This window comes from Phyllobates terribilis, unplaced genomic scaffold (assembly GCF_046119375.1).
Source record: "Phyllobates terribilis strain yellow unplaced genomic scaffold, ASM4611937v1 Scaffold_11__3_contigs__length_659146591, whole genome shotgun sequence".
In the NCBI taxonomy this organism is placed as follows: Eukaryota; Metazoa; Chordata; class Amphibia; order Anura; family Dendrobatidae; genus Phyllobates; species Phyllobates terribilis.
Window position 1 is genome coordinate 212,317,080 of NW_027362771.1, and position 19,946 is coordinate 212,337,025.

General features: G+C 46.0%; 1 protein-coding gene across 3 annotated transcripts in view; it reads right to left on the reverse strand.

The window, feature by feature from the left end:
* Positions 1-5,558: 5,558 nt before the first annotated feature.
* ZCRB1 (zinc finger CCHC-type and RNA binding motif containing 1) overlaps positions 5,559-19,946 on the reverse strand; it is a 34,359-nt gene continuing 19,971 nt past the window's right edge. For 2 of the 3 annotated variants that reach the window (XM_073652024.1, XM_073652026.1), the window contains exon 8: positions 5,559-6,437. In XM_073652024.1, coding sequence (XP_073508125.1) covers positions 6,306-6,437 — 132 coding nt within the window. In that variant the 3' untranslated portion in view covers positions 5,559-6,305. The remainder of the gene's footprint in view (positions 6,438-19,946) is intronic. The other variant, XM_073652025.1, reaches the window with a different exon arrangement.

The following is a 19,946-nucleotide window of genomic DNA, read 5'->3' on the forward strand; positions in this document are numbered from 1 at the left end:
CCACTGAGCTTCTGCTGTTTCTTCCTATGCTGCTTCTTGTCTCTACTCTCCTTGACTGACTAACCCTGCTTCAGCCCCGGGTTTATATAGGGGAAGTTCTTCCCCTCCCAAGACTGGGCAGGAGGTGTGGCATGCACAGGATCCCTGACCAAAGGACCTCCCACCTGCTCTCAGACATAACATCTCTATCACTGTGGCAACCAGACCCCTGGGGTGTCACATTTAGCTTAGAAAAACTACGCCTCAGAGGGGATCTCATTTACATGTATAAATATATGTGTGGTCAGTACAAAGGACTGGCACATGACTTATTCCTTCCAAAGACCATACTAAGAACCAGGGGGAACTCATTATGTGTGGAAGAAAGGCTATTCCGGCACCTAAACAGGAAAGGGTTCTTTACAGTCAGAGCAGTCAGGCTGTGGAATGCCTTACCACAAGAGGTAGTAATGGCCGACACTATAACAGCTTTCAGAAAAGGGCTGGATGACTTCCTTAGACATAACATTGTGGGTTCCAGTTAAATTAGATAAAATGTACAATTGGGGGAGGAAGGTTGAACTTGATCAGATCTGGGCAACGTGCGGCCCGCGGGCCACATCTGGCCCTCTGGCTGTTCCAGTCCGGCCCGCGGACCGAGACAGCCGAAGGGCTGATAACAGTGGCCCACGGGCCGCACTGCACCGTACGCCGTCACTGCCCGCCTGCACACCGTCACCGCTGTCTCAATCCGTTGTCTCAATCCGCGGTGAATGCATTGGTGGAGGAGGGGCCGCCACTTCCCTCTTCCACCAATCAGCGTTAGAAACAGCTGACACAATGGCATCAGCCTGCACACTGTGGAGAGTCAGTGCATCAGAGACAGGAGCGTAGGGAAACAGGGAGTGAAGTAAGTATATGCTGGACACGGGGGGCTTTAATGCTGGACACAGGGACGGCTTTGCTTTGATGCTGGACACAGGGGGGCTTTAATGCTGGACACAAGAGATGCTTTAATGCTGGACACAGGGGGGCTCTCATGCTGTACATAGTGGGGCTCTCATGCTGGACACAGGGAGGGCTGTCATGCTGGACACAGGGGGGGCTCTCATGCTGGACACAGGGGGCTCTCATGCTGGACACAGGGGGGGCTCTCATGCTGGACACAGGGGGGTCTCATGCTGGACACAGGGGGGACTCTCATGCTGGACACAGGGAGGGCTGTCATGCTGGACACAGGGGGGGTCTCATGCTGGACACAGGGGGGCTCTCATGCTGGACACAGGGGGGCTCTCATGCTGGACACAGGGGGGGCTCTCATGCTGGACACTAGGGAGGGCTGTCATGCTGGACACATGGGGGCTCTCATGCTGGACATAGGGGGGCTCTCATGCTGGACACTAGGGAGGGTTGTCATGCTGGACACAGAGGGGCTCTCATGCTGGACACTAGGGAGGGCTGTCAGGCTGGACATGGGGGGCTTTAATGCTGCACACTGGGGGGCTGTCATGCTGGACACTTGGAAGGGCTGTCATGCTGGACATGAGGAGGCTCTCGAGCTCTCATACTGGACATGGGGGGGTGGGTGGTGCACATGCTGGACTTGGGAGGGCTGTGTGGGGCTCATGCTGGACATGGGGGGCTGTGTATGGCTCATGCTGGACACGGGAGGGCTGTGTGGGGCTCATGCTGGACATAGGGGGCTGTGTGGAGCTCATGGTGGACACAGGAGAGCTGTGTGGGGCTCATGCTGGACACGGGAGGACTGTGTGTGGCTCATACTGGACATGGGGGGGGCTGTGTGGGGCTCATGCTGGACATGGGGGGGCTGTGTGGGGCTCATGCTGGACTTGGGGGCTGTGTGGGGCTCATGCTGGACATGGGGGGCTGTGTGGGGCTCATGCTGGACATGGGGGGGCTTTGTGGGGCTCATGCTGGACATGGGGAGGCTGTGTGGGGCTCATGCTCATGTTAATATTAATATTGAGCAGAATTAATTTCAGCCTATTGGTTCGGCCCTCCCCAACAGTCATGGTCTCTCATGTGGCCCCTCGGGAAAATTAATTGCCCACCCCTGAACTTGATGGACCTAGGTTTTTATTCAACCTACGTTTCTATGTAACAGATGTGAACAGGGGCTTAAAGGTGTTGTTCAGGAATTTAGAGCGTTCATCAATAACAGATCTGTGTGGGTCCGACACCCTAAAGATCAGCTGTGACTAGATCCCCGCAGGGTGGGAAGTACACAGCGTCCAGAGCCAAACCTCCACAGCTCCCTATACCATGCAGTGGTTAATTTTGGCTACTTCAGCTCAGCTCCCATAAACCTGAGGAGCTGACTGAGAACAGCCACTGTGCAAAGCTGATCCAAATATGTACACTTGACTTCCGGCTACCGCGGGACCTGCAAACACCTGATTGGCAAAGGTGCTGGGTGTCAGACCCTCACATTTCTGACATTGATGGGCTATCTTGAGGACAACCCCTTTAACAGAATGTTTAGGGCAACACGGTGGCGCAGTGGTTAGCACTGCAGCTTTGCAGTGATGGGGTCCTGGGTTCAGATCCCACCAAGGACAACATCTGCAAGGAGTTTGTATGTTCTGCCCCTATTTGCGTGGGTTTCCACCGGTTTCTCTGGTTTCCTCCCACACTCCAAAGACAAACTGATAGGGAATGTAGATTGTGAGCCCCAATGGGGACAGTGATAAGATCTGTGGAGAGAGATGGCGCTATATAAGTAATCATAATAAATATGCTTTCTGCCACCTTTTATTTCAGATTGTGGTAACCAATGCCAGTACAACCTGTTTAGTAGAGTGTGCTATCCTAGAGATGACTGCAGTTCCATGTGTGCCTACTAACATAGCAGGTTGTACCGGTGCAGTTTGTTAACCTTATGCTGGGTTCACATGAGTGTATGCAAAATCGTGCGTTTTTCAATTAAAAAAACCCCTGATGCTTTGCATTTGTATTGTGCTGTATGTCCATTTTTTTTATAACTGTATTATGTTCTGATGGCCATTTTTTTTATGTCCGTGTGCCATCCATATGTCCATTTTGTACATGCGTACTGCAAACACTTTATATGAACAATTTAATAAAGGATAAATGGGAATTCCTATCGCCAAGTTCCTATCCAAATATGTAGTAGGTGTAATAATAATATTAGCAAATATCTCCATTTAGAAACGTAGTATAGTTCTTCTGATTTGCTATGTCTCTTTCCTCATGTGCAGGCATTGCAGTAGCTTAGGTATCCATAGTTATGACCGCTCATATAGTGACAGCTGTTAGTGGTCATAACCATGGATACCTAAGCTACTGCAATGCCCTGTACACGGGGAAAGCGACATAGTGAATCAGAAGAACTATACATTTCTAATTTTAGGCATTTGCTATTATTATTACACCTACTACATATTACAATAGGATCTTGGAGATGGGAATACCCCTTTAAATACAGTTTTTCATCTTAAAGGTGTTGGCCACTTTTATTTTCATATTATTAATGGCCTATCTATGGCTCATTGGGATAGTGCAAAACTTATACCATATGGACAACACACTGACCAATGCAACTCTGGTTGTTCACGTGAACCCTTTTACACAGATCTATATTGTGCGCGTAATAAAATAAAAAATTGCAGCATGCACTACTTTCATCCGTATTCTGCAGCCCAATTATAAGCCAATGGGTGCAGGTGCACAAATAACGGATCACATGCAGATCACCATCCATATCATGTGTTTTTCACAGATCCATTACTAATTAAAGAAAGGAAATGGCGTTTGACCTTTTATTAAATTGTTCATGTAAAAAATGGATGTCATACAGTTGTATAAAACAAACGGATGGGACATGGATTGCGTAAGGATGAAAAAGACTATTTTGCATACACTCGTCTGGAGATGTTGTACAGCTACGCCTATACATATTTGTGGTCCTGCAGCCTTAAATCAGACTAATGTATGCTAGGTCTCACTATAAGCAATGCTACAGGGCAGCTCCGATGGGCCCATGAAGGCAGGGACTCCAAAAGACCTCTGAAGGAATCCACTGGAGTCTTGCAACAAAATATTTTTATTTTAAAGAGCAACTAAAAACTTACATTTTATTTCTATAATTTTTGTCCAGCATGGAAAGTTTAACAGGAATGAAGACAAATCACCTAATACAAATTTCAATGTAAGTCACTTCCAAATCCCAGCTTTTTCCCCACAGTAAGGGCTCATTCAGGTATCAGTTTATTACCTACAAGTAATATCCATGTTCCTCATTGATAGAAGTTGCACCTATGATACTCTATGGGCTAGGGTCACATGTCTGATTTTTTTTGTTTGGACCGAGGGGTCCTCTGAGAAGTTTGGAGATCTGTCCGATATTGACCTGAGTGTCAGATCCAAAATGCCAATGCAAGTCTGTGGATCCGTGACAAAATTGGACAGCGCTCAGATGCCATCCAAGTACTGTCCGCTTTTCAGACTGTTTGATAGGAGAACCTGGAGAAATTTTTTACCATCAGAGAAAAACTGATGAAAATGAGATCAAAAACACTGATAAACCTTGGACCATTTTTCTTGTACAAGAAAATAACTGACATCTGAATGAGCCGTCGGGCCTCCTTCACACGTCCATGAAAAAACAGTTCCGGTGTCAGTAGTGTTTTTCGAGTATGGATAAAGGAAGAAATTACAACGCTTCCCCTATACTGTGCAATGTTAAACATGGACAGCACACTGATGCCATGTATGTGCTGTACGTGTTTTTCACGGACCCATAGACTTGTATTGGTGATTGTCATCCGTGCTGCTAGAAAAAACTAAAATCTCCATGCGTTTTGTAAAAGCACGGACATGTGCAGTCAGGCGGCCATATAACACGGACGACGATCATATCGCAGTGCATGGACTGGCCGGCGGCTCTTTTGACCAGAGAGTGACAGGTGCATAGAAATACAAGCAGTCACGCTCGGGTCAGGAAAGCTGCCTTCCAGTCCGAGCATTGTGACGCGATAGTCGTCAGTGTTATACGGCCGTCTGAATGTGCACTTAGTGAGATATAGGAGCTGATCTGACCCTTTCACTGCCATCTTCTGTACTCCAAAGGAGTATGTTCCAATATCAATGCAGCTAAAGGCACTTGGACTGGGAAAATGCAGGGATTTGGAATCCACTTACATGCAGTTTTATTACAGTAATGAGGACAAATTACCTAATCAATTTGCAAAAGCTTTATAGCTTTTCTTGTTGGACAAAACTATAAAAAAAAACAAAAAAAAAAACAAAACACCACCTTTTTCAAGATACTTTATAAGAAAGTCTAATGATCCCTAAAAATGTGCATGGCACGTACATCAGAATTATGGTACATATAGCTCCGTAAACCTCCATTATAGGTCTAGTGATTAGGTGGGCAATTAATTCTCTTGAGGGACCACATGAAAGATCGTGGCTGTTGTGGAGGGCCGAACCAATAGGCTGAAATTAATTCTGCTCAATATTACTATTAATTATTTTATATTAAATATTAATTGTATTAATATTGAGCAGAATTAGGTATGCTGACATTCCCTTATATACGGCATGAGCCTCCACTTAGCCTCCCTACATACATACAAAAATCCAATACACATGAAAAAAAAGAAACCACCACTACATAGTCACCTCGCTCCCCTTCTCCCGGCACTCTGCACTGCGGAGTGTCAGTGTATCGGCGAGAGCACAGTTGACGCAATGAAATGTCACCGTGTCTCATGCTATTAATGGTGGAAGATGGAGCCATCCTCCACCAATGTATTCACATCTTGTCTGCATCCCGAGATAGTGGTGACAGCAGGCAGACGAGGGCATGGTACTGCCTGGGGACTTCTGCTTCAGTCCTTCGGCTGTCTTGGTCCGAGGGCCAAACTGGAACAGCCAGAGGGCCGGATGTGGCCTACGGGCTGCAGTTTGCCCAGGTCTGGTCTAATGTCATCTTACAGCGCTCCTACTAGCCAAACGGCACAACTTTAAAACTTAAAATGACACGAGCCTAAGAAAATCTAAGAAATGTATTTACTAACGAATGCAATTTTTATTTTGAAATCTGGTAATGTAGTTAGAGACATTGATTTACAAACCTCAACATGTTACCACCCTAATACAACCAGCGACTCGCAGCCCAAGTTCCACGCCTCATCGGTGTGATTACTGCCCTGGTCACTTTCCACTTACCTGGGGGCATCGTTATACAAATCAACATTTCATAAATAAAACAATTGGTTAAAACTATGACGAATAATGAGAAGCGCTCCTGGAGTGCGGAACAGTGTTACCATATACACTTAGTCACTAAGTTCTTCTTCATCGCTGAAGTATGTACTCTTTTTGATTCTTGGTCGCCTTGAGTCGCCGGATATGGATGCTTCTCCTGCTGCTTGTCTGAATTTGTTTCTTTCTTCTTCCATTCTTGCTTGCTATAATGAAAGAAAAACTGGGAATAAATATACAGTATTTTAATAAAGTATGCCTCCAGTACTCCACAAACCTTCCCCAAGAGCTCATACGCCCACACGGAATTATGGATGTAAATGCATTTTAACGGCAGTATACAGTGCTGGCCAAAAGTATTGGCACCCCTGCAATTCTGTCAGATAATACTCAGTTTCTTCCTGAAAATGATTGCAATCACAAATTCTTTGGTATTATTCTCTTCATTTAATTTGCTTGCAAGGAAAAAGCACAAAAGAGAATGAAGCAAAAATAAAATCATTGATCATTACACACAAAACTCCAAAAAAGGGCCGGACAAAAGTATTGGCACCCTCAGCCTAATACTTGGTTGCACAACCTTTAGCCAAAATAACTGCGAACAACCGCTTCCGGTAACCATCAATGAGTTTCTTACAATGCTCTGCTGGAATTGTAGACCATTCTTCTTTGGCAAACTGCTCGAGGTCCTGATATTTGAAGGGTGCCTTCTCCAAACTGCCATTTTGAGATCTCTCCACAGGTGTTCTATGGGATTCAGGTCTGGACTCATTGCTGGCCACCATAGAAGTCTCCAGTGCTTTCTCTAAAACCATTTTATAGTGCTTTTGGAAGTGTGTTTTGGGTCATTGTCCTGCTGGAAGACCCATGACCTCTGAGGGAGACCCATCTTTCTCACACTGGGCTCTACATTATGCTGCAAAATTTGTTGGTAGTCTTCAGACTTCCTAATGCCATGCACACGGTCAAGTAGTCCAGTGCCAGAGGCAGCAAAGCAACCCCAAAACATCAGGGAACCTCCACCATGTTTGACTGTAGGGACCGTGTTCTTTTCTTTGAATGCCTCTTTTTTTTTCCTGTACGCTCTATGTTGATGCTTTTTCCCAAAAAGCTCTACTTTTGTCTAATCTGACCAGAGAACATTCTTCCAAAACGTTTTAGGCTTTCTCAGGTAAGTTTTGGCAAACTCCAGCCTGGCTTTTTTATGTCTCGGGGTAAGAAGTGGGGGCTTCCTGGGTATCCTACCATACAGTCCTTTTTCATTCAGACGTCGACGGATAGTACGGGTTGGCACTGTTGTACCCTCGGACTGTAGGGCAGCTTGAACTTGTTTGGATGTTAGTCGAGGTTCTTTATCCACCATCTGCACAATCTTGCATTGAAATCTCTCGTCAATTTTTCTTTTCCGTCCACATCTAGGGAGGTTAGCAACAGTGCCATGGGCTTTAAACTTCTTGATGACGCTGCGCACGGAAGACACAGGAACATTCAGGTCTTTGGAGATGGACTTGTAGCCTTGAGATTGCTCATGCTTCCTCACAATTTGGTTTCTCAAGTCCTCAGACAGTTCTTTGGTCTTCTTTCTTTTCTCCATGCTCAATGTGGTACACACAAGGACACAGGACAGAGGTTGAGTCAACTTTAATCCATGTTAACTGGCTGCAAGTGTGATTTAGTTATTGCCAACACCTGTTAGGTGCCACAAGTAAGTTACAGGTGCTGTTAATTACACGAATTATAGAAGCATCACATGATTTTTCAAAGGGTGCCAATACTTTTGTCCACCCCCTTTTTTAGGTTTGTTGTGGAATTATATCCAATTTGGCTTTAGGACAATTCTTTTTGTGTTTTTTTCATTGAAGACAAATTAAATGAAGAGAATAATACCAAAGAATTTGTGATTGCAGTCATTTTCATGAAGAAACTGAGTATTATCTGACAGAATTGCAGGGGTACCAATACTTTTGGCCAGCACTGTATATTTTCCAAGTATTCAGTTGTTTTTGTTCATTTTAATAGGGATAAAATATGTAATATCCAATAGGACATGCTGCAATTTTTACATATATAAGCGGGGTATGGAGAAATAATATTCATAAGTGCAAAGGCCATATGCATTCCATTTTAAGTAACTATCTAAAAGACGGAACAAATTCAGCAAAAAAAAAAAATAAAAATCTGTCTTCACATCTGCAGGAGAGCCACCATAGCAGATCCCCTCCAAAATGTCAGAGAATAGTTTTGCATGCAGTCTATGCTCCGAGGGAGGAGTTTGACCAGGGCAGAATACTAAAGGAAGGGGTTACAAGAGTAATGTGGGAACATGGGAGAGTATTCCTGTTGCCTCGCTCAAGGCTCATTAACACAACCGTATTTTCGATCTGAGTGCTGTCTGTGGAAAATACAGACCGCACTCGGACCAATGTTACTCAATGGGGCAGTGCTTTTTGTGTTTTTTTTTACTGACCAAATCTGCATGGAAAAAAAAAAAAAAAAATCGCAGCACGAACTACCGTATATACTTGAGTATATGCCGACTTTTTCAGCACATTTTTTATGCTGAAAAAGCCTCCCTTGGCTTATACTTGGGTATATACCAGCTGTGTGGAGGGGGGGAGTTTCGGCGACGGAGGAGCGGGGCACATACCCTCTATGCCCGCTATTAGAGTATAAATATTCACTCCTCCCCATTCCTATGGGCGTGGAGAAGAGTGAATATTCATTCTCTTTAGTAGCGGGCCCGGAGGAGCGCTGAGATGCGGTCTCTGCTGACTGTGCCCGCTATTAAAGAAAATGACTATGCACTCCTCCTCTCCATGCCCATAGTCCCGGAGTGGAGAGGAGTGAATATCCCCGCAGCTCACCTCGGCGTCTGAGGGCGCATGGCAGTGACATCATGCGCTGCTCAGATGCTGAGGTGAGCTGCTGCTGGCAGAACAGGAGCAGCACTGGAGCAGAGGGGAGGAAGGTGAGTATGAGTGTTTTTTTTCATATGTGCAGTGATGGGGGGGGCCATGCATACCAGGATGGGGAAATTTACCATTAGCTGCAGCATTTCGCACCCTCAGCTTATACTCGAGTCAATAAGTTTTCCCAGTTTGTTTGTGGTAAAATTAGGCGCCTCGGCTTACACTACCGCTCAAAAGTTTGGGGTCACCCAGACAATTTTGTGTTTTCCATGACAGTTCATACTTTTATTTATCAAATGAGTTGCAAAATGATTAGAAAACTTAGTCCAGACATTGACAAGGTTAGAAATAATGATTTTTATTAGAAAGAATAATTTTCTCCTTCAAGCTTTGCTTTCGTCAAAGAATGCTTCCTTTACAGCAATTACAGCATTGCAGACCTTTGGCATTCTAGCTGTTAATTTGCTGAGGTACTCTTGAGAAATTCCCCCCCCCATGCTTTCCCCCCCATACGGTCACGCTGCTCCCACAACAGCTCAATGGGGTTGAGATCTGGTGACTGTGCTGGCCACTCCATTACAGATAGAATACCAGCTGCCTGCTTCTTCCCTAAATAGTTCATGCATAATTTGGAGGTACGCTTTGGGTCATTGTCCTGTTGTAGGATGAAATTGGCTCCAATCAAGCGGTGTCCACAAGGTATGGCATGGCGTTGCAAAATGGGAGTGATAGCCTTCCTTTTTCAAAATCCCATTTACCTTGTACAAATTCCCCACTTTACCAGCACCAAAGCAACCCCAGACCATCACATTACCTCCACCATGCTTGACAGATGGCGTCAGGCACTTTTCCAGAATCTTTTCAGTTTTTCTGCGTCTCACAAACGTTCTTCTGTGTGATCCAAACACATCAAACTTTGATTCGTCTGTCCATAAAACTTTTTTCCAATCTTCCTCTGTCCAATGTCTGTGTTCTTTTGCCCATATTAATCTTTTCCTTTTATTAGCCAGTCTCAGATATGGCTTTTTCTTTGCCACTTTGCCCTGATGGCCAGCATCCTGGAGTCGCCTCTTCACTGTAGACGTTGACACTGGCGTTTTGCGTGTACTATTTAACCCCTTTATCCCCGAGGGTGGTTTGCACGTTAATGACCAGGCCAAATTTTACAATTCTGACCACTGTCACTTTATGAGGTAATTACTCTGGAACGCTTCAATGGATCCCACTGATTCTGAGACTGTTTTTTCGTGACATATTGTACTTCATGATTGTGGTAACATTTCTTCGATATCACTTGCATTTATTTGTGAAAAAAAAAAATGGAGATTTGGCAAAAATTTTGCAATTTTAACATTTTTTAATTTTTATGCCCTTAAATCAGAGAAATATGTCACACAAAATAGTTAATAAATAACATTTCCCACATGTAAAGTAGACATCAGCATAATTTTGGCACCAACATTTTTTTTTTATTAGGGAGCTATAAGGCTGTGTGCCCACGATGCGTTTTTTAAGCGTTTCCGCAGCGGCAGAAACGCTGCAGAAATGCTTAAAAAACGCATGGTAAAAGGCCTGCCATGTCCCCCAATGATAATCCGCATGCGGATTATCATTGCGGAAAAAAACGCAGCACTACCAATTATTTTGCGGAAGTGCTGCGTTTTCGCCGCCATTGACTTGCATTAGAAAGCGCCAATTCCGCAAGACTGCATCTGTACTTGCGTAATTGGTGCTTTCTAATGTGCGGATGGTACCCGGGTGTGGAGGACAGGAGACTCTCCGACACACCCAGGTACCTTAAAAGCTGTAAAAAAAAAAAAAGAATAAAATAAAAAATAAAGATTATATTCACCTTCCGACGGCCCCCGGACTCCTTCCCTGTGCTGGCTGCCGGCAATCGCGCAGGACTGAAGGACCTGCGGTGATGTCACAGTCATGTGACGGCAGGTCCTTCAGTACAGGGCACCGCGATCTGCCGGCAGCCAGCACAGAAGCGCAGCAAGACTGCAGGGGCCATCGGAAGGTAAGTATAGGTTTATTTTTTGACATTCTCTCGGGTCACACTATATAAATCCATGCTGGTTGCATGGATTTATATAGTGTGACCGAGTTGTCAAGCACTTTCCAAGTGATGCTAAAACATTTGTTGTGCAATTTCCCCTGAGCACGCAGATACCCCATAAGTGGAGAAACAAAACACTGTTTGGGCGCACGGCAGGGTTCGGAAGGGAAGGAGCGCCATTTTACTTTTTGATTGTAAAATTTGCTTGAATAATTAGAGGACGTCATGTTGCGTTTGGAGAGCTCCTGATGGGCCTAAACAGTGGAAACCCCCCACAAGTGACACCATTTTGGAAACTAGACCCCTCAGGGAACTTATCTAGATGTGTGGTGAGCACCTTGAACCCCCAAGGTGAAGAACTTTAGAAAATTGAGCCGTAAAAATAAAATTTTCACATTTTTGCAACAAAAATGTTTTTCAGCCTCCAATTTTGCATTTTCATGAGGGTAACAGGAGAAATTGCACCAAGCAATTTGTTGTGCAATTCCTCCTGAGCACGCCGATACCCCCATATGTGGGGGAAAACCACTGTTTGGGCGCACAGCAGAGCTCGGAAGAGAAGGAGCTATTTGACTTTTTGATTGTAAAATTTGTTTCAATAATTAGCGGACGCCATGTTGCGTTTGGAGAGCCCCTGATGTGCCTAAACAGTGGAAACCCCCCACAAGTTACCCTTTGGAAACTAGACCCCTCAAGGATTTTATCAAGGGGTATAGTGAACACAGAGGTATGACACAGAATTTGATAACATTAGGTCATCATATTGAATAAGTTGTGCTTGGTACTTGAGTTTGCATCGGGTACTCAGGTATGCACCATGTATCGCGCGTGCTCGAGTGACATGCTCGAGTCCCCACTCGCATGTTTCATGGTTATTAGAAACCCAAAAAAAAACATGCGGGGATCGCTCGTGCATGGCAGGCAATCCCCGCAAGTTTTTTTGGCCACAAAGCATATGGGGCGGAGACTCGAGCATGTCACTTGAGCACCCGCGATACTCAGTGCATCCCCGAGCACCCGATGCAAACTCACATAGCGAGCACTTGCGCTTAACACTAGTTGCCATATAGTCATCTTTTTGTTTTGTTTTTTTTTACTTTTGAAAAAAATCCCTAGCCCAATCCTAACCCCAACCCAACCCTAACCCTAGACCAACCCTAGCCCAACCCTAACCCCTACCCTAACCCTAGAGTTTATTTTTTATGCCGTTCCTCGTGCGGTATAAGTGATTAGAAGACTTTATTCTTCGGGTCGATGCGATTACAGCGATACCAGAATCATATCGGGTTTTTATAATTGACAGCTGTCACACACTAAAAGACGCTTTTTTTGTAAAATCTAGTTTTTGCATCGCTATATTTTGAGAGCTATAATTTTTCCATATTTTGGCCGACAGAGTCATGTGACGGCTTGACTTTTTTATTGGTACCATTTTCAGGCACGTGACATTTTTTGATTGCTTTCTATTCCGATTTTTGGGAGACAGAACAAACAAAAACACCACGGTTACTTACCGGTAGCCGGTTTTTCCTGAGCCCATGACAGCACACCTGGAGAGAGGGATCCGCCCCACCAAGGACAGGAAACCATCTGAAATAAAAGGGCGGTACCTCTCCCTCGCTTCAGTTGTTTACAGAGCATTGAGAGGACCTCCCAAAGAGGTTAGGCATAAAACCAACACCTACAATATATATACATATATATAACACCCAAAACAGTGCACACCAGGGTGTGAGAAACAGAAAAAATAGGGAGGGAAAACTACGGGTGCTGTCATGGGCTCAGGAAAAACCAACTACCGGTAAGTAACCGTGGTGTTTTCCCCTCACCCATGACAGCACACCTGGAGAGAATTTTGGAGAATTATGAGCACCCTAGGGAGGGACCACCACCTGCCACTGCGATTGCTCGAGCGGCTGTCGGTGTGAGAGGCATCCCTCTGCTTCTTCCGTTGCTGGGGGGGGGGGTTAGCTGCTGCCCTTGGCTATCCCGGTCAGCCATGCTTCAGAAGCGTACCACGCTTTCAGGATAACCCCCTCCTAAAATAGGGCCATCCAGCACCTCCTCCGGTTCATGGGGCCCTCCCCCTTCCCAGGCCGGAGCTCCATCGAAAAAAACAGGCCTGGAACGCTTCACAGGGCCCCGCCATCTTGGATTGGGCGCCGCCTCCTGACGTCATCTGGCACGCCTCTCCCAGCGTGCCCCGCGCCATGACGTCAGATGCGTCATACCCGGAAGTTACTGCGCGGCCGGCAGAAGCGGCAGGGGGAGGGCGGCGCAGCGGTCTATGGGATGACGGAGCCGGCCTCACCGTGTGCACCTGCTCGGACGCAGGACCCCAGGGGAGCTGCGGACGGCGCTTCTGGAGACTGGAACCCGGTGCACAGGCCAGTGCCCGCTCTTCCACACCGGAACAGCCCCAGGTAAGTCTTCTTTCTTCCAGACAGGTTCCCCATCAAGGACAAGAAACCAACTGAAGCGAGGGAGAGGTACCGCCCTTTTATTTCAGACGGTTACCTGTCCTTGGTGGGGCGGATCCCTCTCTCCAGGTGTGCTGTCATGGGTGAGGGGAAAAACAGCAATTCCATAATTGTTTTTTTTTTATGCTGTTCCGCATGTGGTAAAATTGATAAGGCATCGTTATTCTTCGGGTCAGTACGTTTACAGCGGTACCACATTTATATCGTTTTTCTATGTTTTGGCGCTTTTACACAATAAAAGCTATTTTATAGAAAAAAATTTTTTTTTGCATCGCTTTATTCTGAGAGCTATAACTTTTATTTTTCGGTTGATGGAGCTGTATGGCGGCTTGTGTTTTGCGGGACAAGATGACGTTTTCAGGGGTACCATTGTTATTTGCATTCGTCTTTTTGATCGCATGTTATTTCATTTTTTGTTTGGCGGTATGATGATAAAGCATTGTTTTTTGCTTATATTTTTATTTTTGGTGGATTATTTTTTTTTTCCATTTTTTAACACTTTTTGGACTTTTATTCTGTGTCCCACTATGGGACTTTCACTTTTTTTTTTTATTCTGATCGCCTGTATAGCACAGTAATGCAGCACCATCCTTGTGCTATACAGGCTGTCAGTGCTGCAGATGCAGAAGATATTTCGGTCATGCACTGTGCATGACCAAAATATCTTCCTGCTGTCTGGTGACCCGGATGCTGTCATGACGACATCAGGTCGTCATGGCAACATCCGGGAAGCCGAGGCAGACAGCGCTGGAGGCCGGGAGAGGAGGTGAGTATTGCGATCACCTCCCCTTGCTCCCGCAATGCTGCGATCGACTTCGATCACAGCATAGAGGGGGTTAATGTGCCGGGAGCAGTGCAGGACCGCTCCCAGCACATAGTCACAGCTGACACCCGGCGGCGATCGCCCCGCACCGCTTGTGTGCGGGCGCGATCGCCATATGACCTAATAGTACGTCATTGGTCCAATCGGCCCAGGTCACCATAACGTACTATTAGGTCACAAATCAGAAAGGGGTTAATGAAGCTGCCAGTTGAGGAGCTGTGAGATGTCGATTTCTCAGACTCTAATATACTTGTCTTGTTGCTCAGTTGTGCAGTGGGGCCTCCCACTTTTCTTTCTACTCTGGTTAGAGCCTGTTTGTGCTCTCCTCTGAAGGGAGTAGTACACACCGTTATAGGAAATCTTCAGTTTCTTGGCAATTTCTCGCATGGAATAGCCTTCATTTCTAAGAACAAGAATAGACTGTCGAGTTTCACATGAAAGTTCTCTTTTTCTGGCCATTTTGAGAGTTTCATAGAACAAACAAATGTAATGCTCCAGATTCTCAACTAGCTCAAAGGAAGGTCAATTTTATAGCTTCTCAAATCAGCCAAACCGTTTTCAGCTGGGCTAACATACTTGTGCAAGGATTTTCTAGGGTTTTCTAAACATCCATTAGGCTTCTTAAACAATTAGCAAACACAATGTACCATTAAAACACTGGAGTGGTGGTTGTTGGAAATGGGCCTCTATGCACCTATGTAGATATTGCAATAAAAACAAGACGTTTGCAGCTAGAATAGTCATTTACCACATTAACAATGTATAGAGTGTATTTCTGATTCATTTAATGTTAGCTTCATTGAAAAAAAATGTGCTTTTCTTTCAAAAATAATGACATTTCTAAATGACCCCAAACTTTTGAACGGTAGTGTATATTCGGGTCGGCTTATACTCAAGTATATACGGTAGTTTCTTCCTTAAAGGTAATCTGTCATCCTTTTGAACTTTTCAAGTTAACAATATGGGAATGAAGGCTGTATACAGCAGAAATTAGTCATATCTGTATGCCTCCTGGATGATGCCTTAAGTAAACATCTTTTATAGCTTTGATCTTCCAGGCTATGGGGTGTACGCTGCACAGAAGATTAGACTGCCTCCAGTCGTCATTATACAGGTTTTCTCCTCCCCTTCTCTTTAGTGTCCCTTTGAGGTCATGTGCGTGGCCAGAAATTCTGCACACACTGCCTGCCGTCGCTCTTCTGCACTGCTCCGCCCTTCTGTGGGAACTGTATTCAATTTTGATGTGCACAGGTGCCGGAGAGTCACTAATTTCCGGTGACAGTGATCTCTGGTGCACAGTAAAGGTGAATTCTCCACAGTGCAGAAGAGCGATGGCAGGCAGAATGTGCAGGATTTCTGGCCGCGCAAATGACGTCACATGGACGTCTGAAGACAAGGCGAAGAGAAAGCTTGTATAATGAAGACTGGAGGCAGTCTTATCTTCCGGGCAGCCTACACCCCACAGCCTGGAAGACCGAAGCTATAAAAGATGAATTTTACTACACAAGGAATCAAGCCTCAAAAGTGTGACACATTCCCTTTAATCAGAGGAGACTCATCCATGCAAGTCTTTTGGCGTTTAAATAAAATAAAAAGGGAAAAAAAAGATGCCATACAGAGTTATAGTCCAGCATCAGGGTTTTACGGATACACTAATTCTGTAACATAGGAAAAGGTAATGGTTTTGTAAATAATAGCTGCTGTAAAAAAATAGATTGCATACGGATGACAAGTGAGAAAAAAAATCTTCCCATTTTCTGGATGAAAATCTGAACGATTTTATATACCCATGAAAGCCTACCCCAAGGGCTCATGCAGACGTCTGTGCAACTTGGTCCAATTTCAGACCGCAATGCACGGACTGGCCGCAGGTCTCCCGACCCGAGCGTGACAGCCTCATAGAAATACACAGAGATTGGACCAAATAGCACGGACGTCAGCATAAGCCCTTAGGATGAGACATCTTCAGCATAAACTGCTGTGATTTGTAGAGAAAAGCTCCAAAAAGATGAAAGATCTAAACGCATTGTAGCATCTTTACTATTCAATGACAGCACACTAACTCCTTCCAGACATAGCAACTTCTGGTGGAAACCAGTTTGTTTTTGCATAAACATAACTGAAAGCTTTTTTTCTTATTAATGGAATTGTATTATGTACTATATAGTGTATTACAATGAAAACAATTCTGCATACTTTGTTATATTTTACTAAATAAAACCTGGTTTTTCTATATTCTGGAAGCCATTTTATTTTTACACTATTTTGTTGTTGCAGCTGTATGAGAGCTGGTTTCTTGCAAGGTGCAATAAAATGCAAATGTCCTACGTACCCAAATATGGCAAAAACATCAGGACGATGCGCAAAGCGCAAGCCCTCCTACACGTCCGCTGACAGAAAAGTTACGGACATGAAAATAGCGACAATTTTGGGGGGGGCAAATTTACAAGTCTACATTTCAATTGTGTGACTATACAGCTTCTAATCTTAATCAGCCAGACTGTATTTGTTAAGCCAAGAGAAATTCCCTATTGTGTTTGTGTTGACTTTTGAACGTATGTGTTTTTCTATGGCTGGTCAAGAAGGACAGACCAGTATTTGTGTAACCCTGATTGTTGTCTTCTCATGATGTTTGTTACTATGCTAATTGAATAATACACGAAAGCCAGCTAGATGTTGATTTAAAGAGCCCCCCCCTGCTATGCCGGCTGTGTGGGTGGATTAAAGGCTCAAACAATGGAGACCTGAGTCCTGTGGAATAATGCACTCCCTAACCCTTGCCCTGTGGATGTGTACTTGAAAGAATAAATGTGAACTATTTAGGGAACATATGCCTTTGTAGCAGGGAGATTTGAAACAGAAAACTGAAGGAGAAATTACAGGGTGAATCAAGGATCAGACTCTCTTCAGACCATCAGCTTGGTAGCATGGTTTTACCCAAAGAGACACAGATTTGGATTCAACATGATTCCAGCCTAAGGGTATATGGCCCCGACTGGAAAGATACGGATCTGCTCAACTGACCATCAGAGAGCCCATGGATATGACGCGCCCCTGGGCCTGTGTCGCGCTGCGTTGCGCACGGGGGAGCTTACCCGGAGCCGGATCTCTTGAGGGTTGTAGTCTCGTGGCGGTGACCCGGTCCGTGTCCAGGGAGTCAAACTGAGCGGCGATGTAACAGCGGTAGATGTAGGACGACTACGCCACCCGTTGAATGCAGCTATGGAGCTGCCGCTGCAAGACAGTCCGCTGAGGCCGGTGGATGGATGATGCAGCGTAGATGGTATAACCCCCAACGGGAGGGGTATGGCCTCAGGGCAGCAGATGTGGATGATGGGGGTAGCAGGAACCACTCAGAGACGGTGCGGTGTAATTCAGGGTCTTTACTGGTAACAACGATAGACCCTCCCGGAGTACTTGCTAGTGAACGGGGCCTGGTCAGTCCTTGAGCAGATGGGATCTCCCCTGGCCAGGCGGAGTTGTAGGCCTCCCAAACTGACTGTACTCTTCTGGCTACCTTGCTAGAAGCGGATATAAGTAGCCCACGTCCCTGAGTGTACCGTGTGGTGCTCACCCGTATGGCCGGTGACTCGGGGCCTTCTAATGGCTTCCGCTCCACGATGGCGGTGCTGGTCCCACGCGTGTGACCGTGCCTTCGGGTTTCTGGGCCTGAGGACCTGAAATCCCCTGCCGGTCGGCTTCTGCTGCTGGGTAAGAGTTAGTCCCCACAGCCTCGGACGCCGGGTCCGGTAAGAAAGCTTCTCAGTCAGGGCGAGCTCTGCAGCTGCCAGCCCCTGACTTGTAGTAGTATTGCTCCCACTGAGCTTCTGCTGTTTCTTCCTGTGACTGTTTCTTGTCTCTACTCTCCTTGACTCCTAACCCTGCTTCAGCCCCGGGTTTATATAGGGGAAGTTCTTCCCCTCCCAAGACTGGGCAGGAGGTGTGGCACGCACAGGATCCCTGACCAAAGGACCTCCCACCTGCTCTCAGACATAACATCTCTATCACTGTGGCAACCAGACCCCTGGGGTGTCACATTCCCCCCTAGTGAAATTTAGTACTCCGGGACTAAACATATTTTAGAAAAACATAACAAGATAAAACAATAACAATACAATAAGAAACACATAAAGGTGGTCACGGCATGTCCGTAACCGGGTGCAGTCTTTGAAGAAAGCAAGGTGTCCATTTCACCAAAACAGGGAGACGTAACCAGGTAGGGGTCTGTCCTACCCCGAGTCCTTAACAGTCTCTAGTCCATCCTGGGTTACGCTCCAACTATGTACAAGGATTCCCGGTAAATCCACCAAGGATTCCTAAAAATAACTGGAAACACAAAATTATACACAAGCAACAATACACAGATAAACATAAATAAAACAATTTATACACTTCAAATCCTCCAGCGTGCGGGTAACTGGCCTCTAGTGGCCCTAGTGGACCTACGGAGCTGACTGTCTGGCCCTGAACTACAGGGTGTAGGAGCTGTCAAGGGTAAACTGGGCAGCTGTCTACCGGCTCTTTGTCTCACTAGGGGTACGGCAGGCTCACTATAAGCAGAGGGTTGATCCTCCTGTTCTGCTTGTGTGGAGTCTTCTGCCTCCTGGACCGGCTGTTCTTCCAGCTCTACCTGTTGCTCCGTAGGTGCTTGGGATGCTGGTTGGAGGAAGGTGAGTACGGGTACCACAACTGCACCATTGACTTGAGTCCAAGACCGAGGGAAGTTCCCGAGCACAGTACTAACCATATCTCCCCTTTCCTCTACGGGTCGATGGTCTTCTTGTTCCTCTTCAGGGTTCCTCAGTTGTTCGGGACACTTCTTCAGGTGGTCCCGGGATACAATGGCTGTGGTTTCCCCTCAGTCTTTACTGATGGTACAAACCTTCGGGTTCTCGTGGCTTGAGGGCAGTACGGTGTACGGGTCCTTCTCCCACTGGTCATCCAACTTGTGGAGCCGTCTCTTCCTCTTCAAGACCTGCTCTCCGGGTACCAGGGGAACAGCGGGAGCATACTGGTTGTAAGTTTTCTCTTGTCTTTCCCTAGCCTGACAGAGACTTCGCTCCACGCTCTCCTGTACTCTCCGGTACTGCTGCTGCCTCTCTGTGTCCCAGTCTGTTTCTGGTGAAGTGTCCTCGGGTGTCAGGACTCCCATTTCCAGGTCAACAGGTAACTTACCAGGTCTTGCCCTCATTAGGTAAGCCGGGGTACAGTTGGTGGAACCTACCGGGATGTGGTTGTATAGGTCCACCAGATCGGGCAACTTCTCAGGCCACAGACTGCGTTCTTCCAGGGGCAACGTTTTTAGAAGATCCATTACCACCTGGTTCATTTTCTCACAAAGTCCATTAGTTTGCGGATGGTAGGGTGTCGTCCTTATCTTCCGGCAGCCATACAGATTGCAGAATTCCTGGAAGACCTCCGCTTCAAAGGCAGGTCCCTGG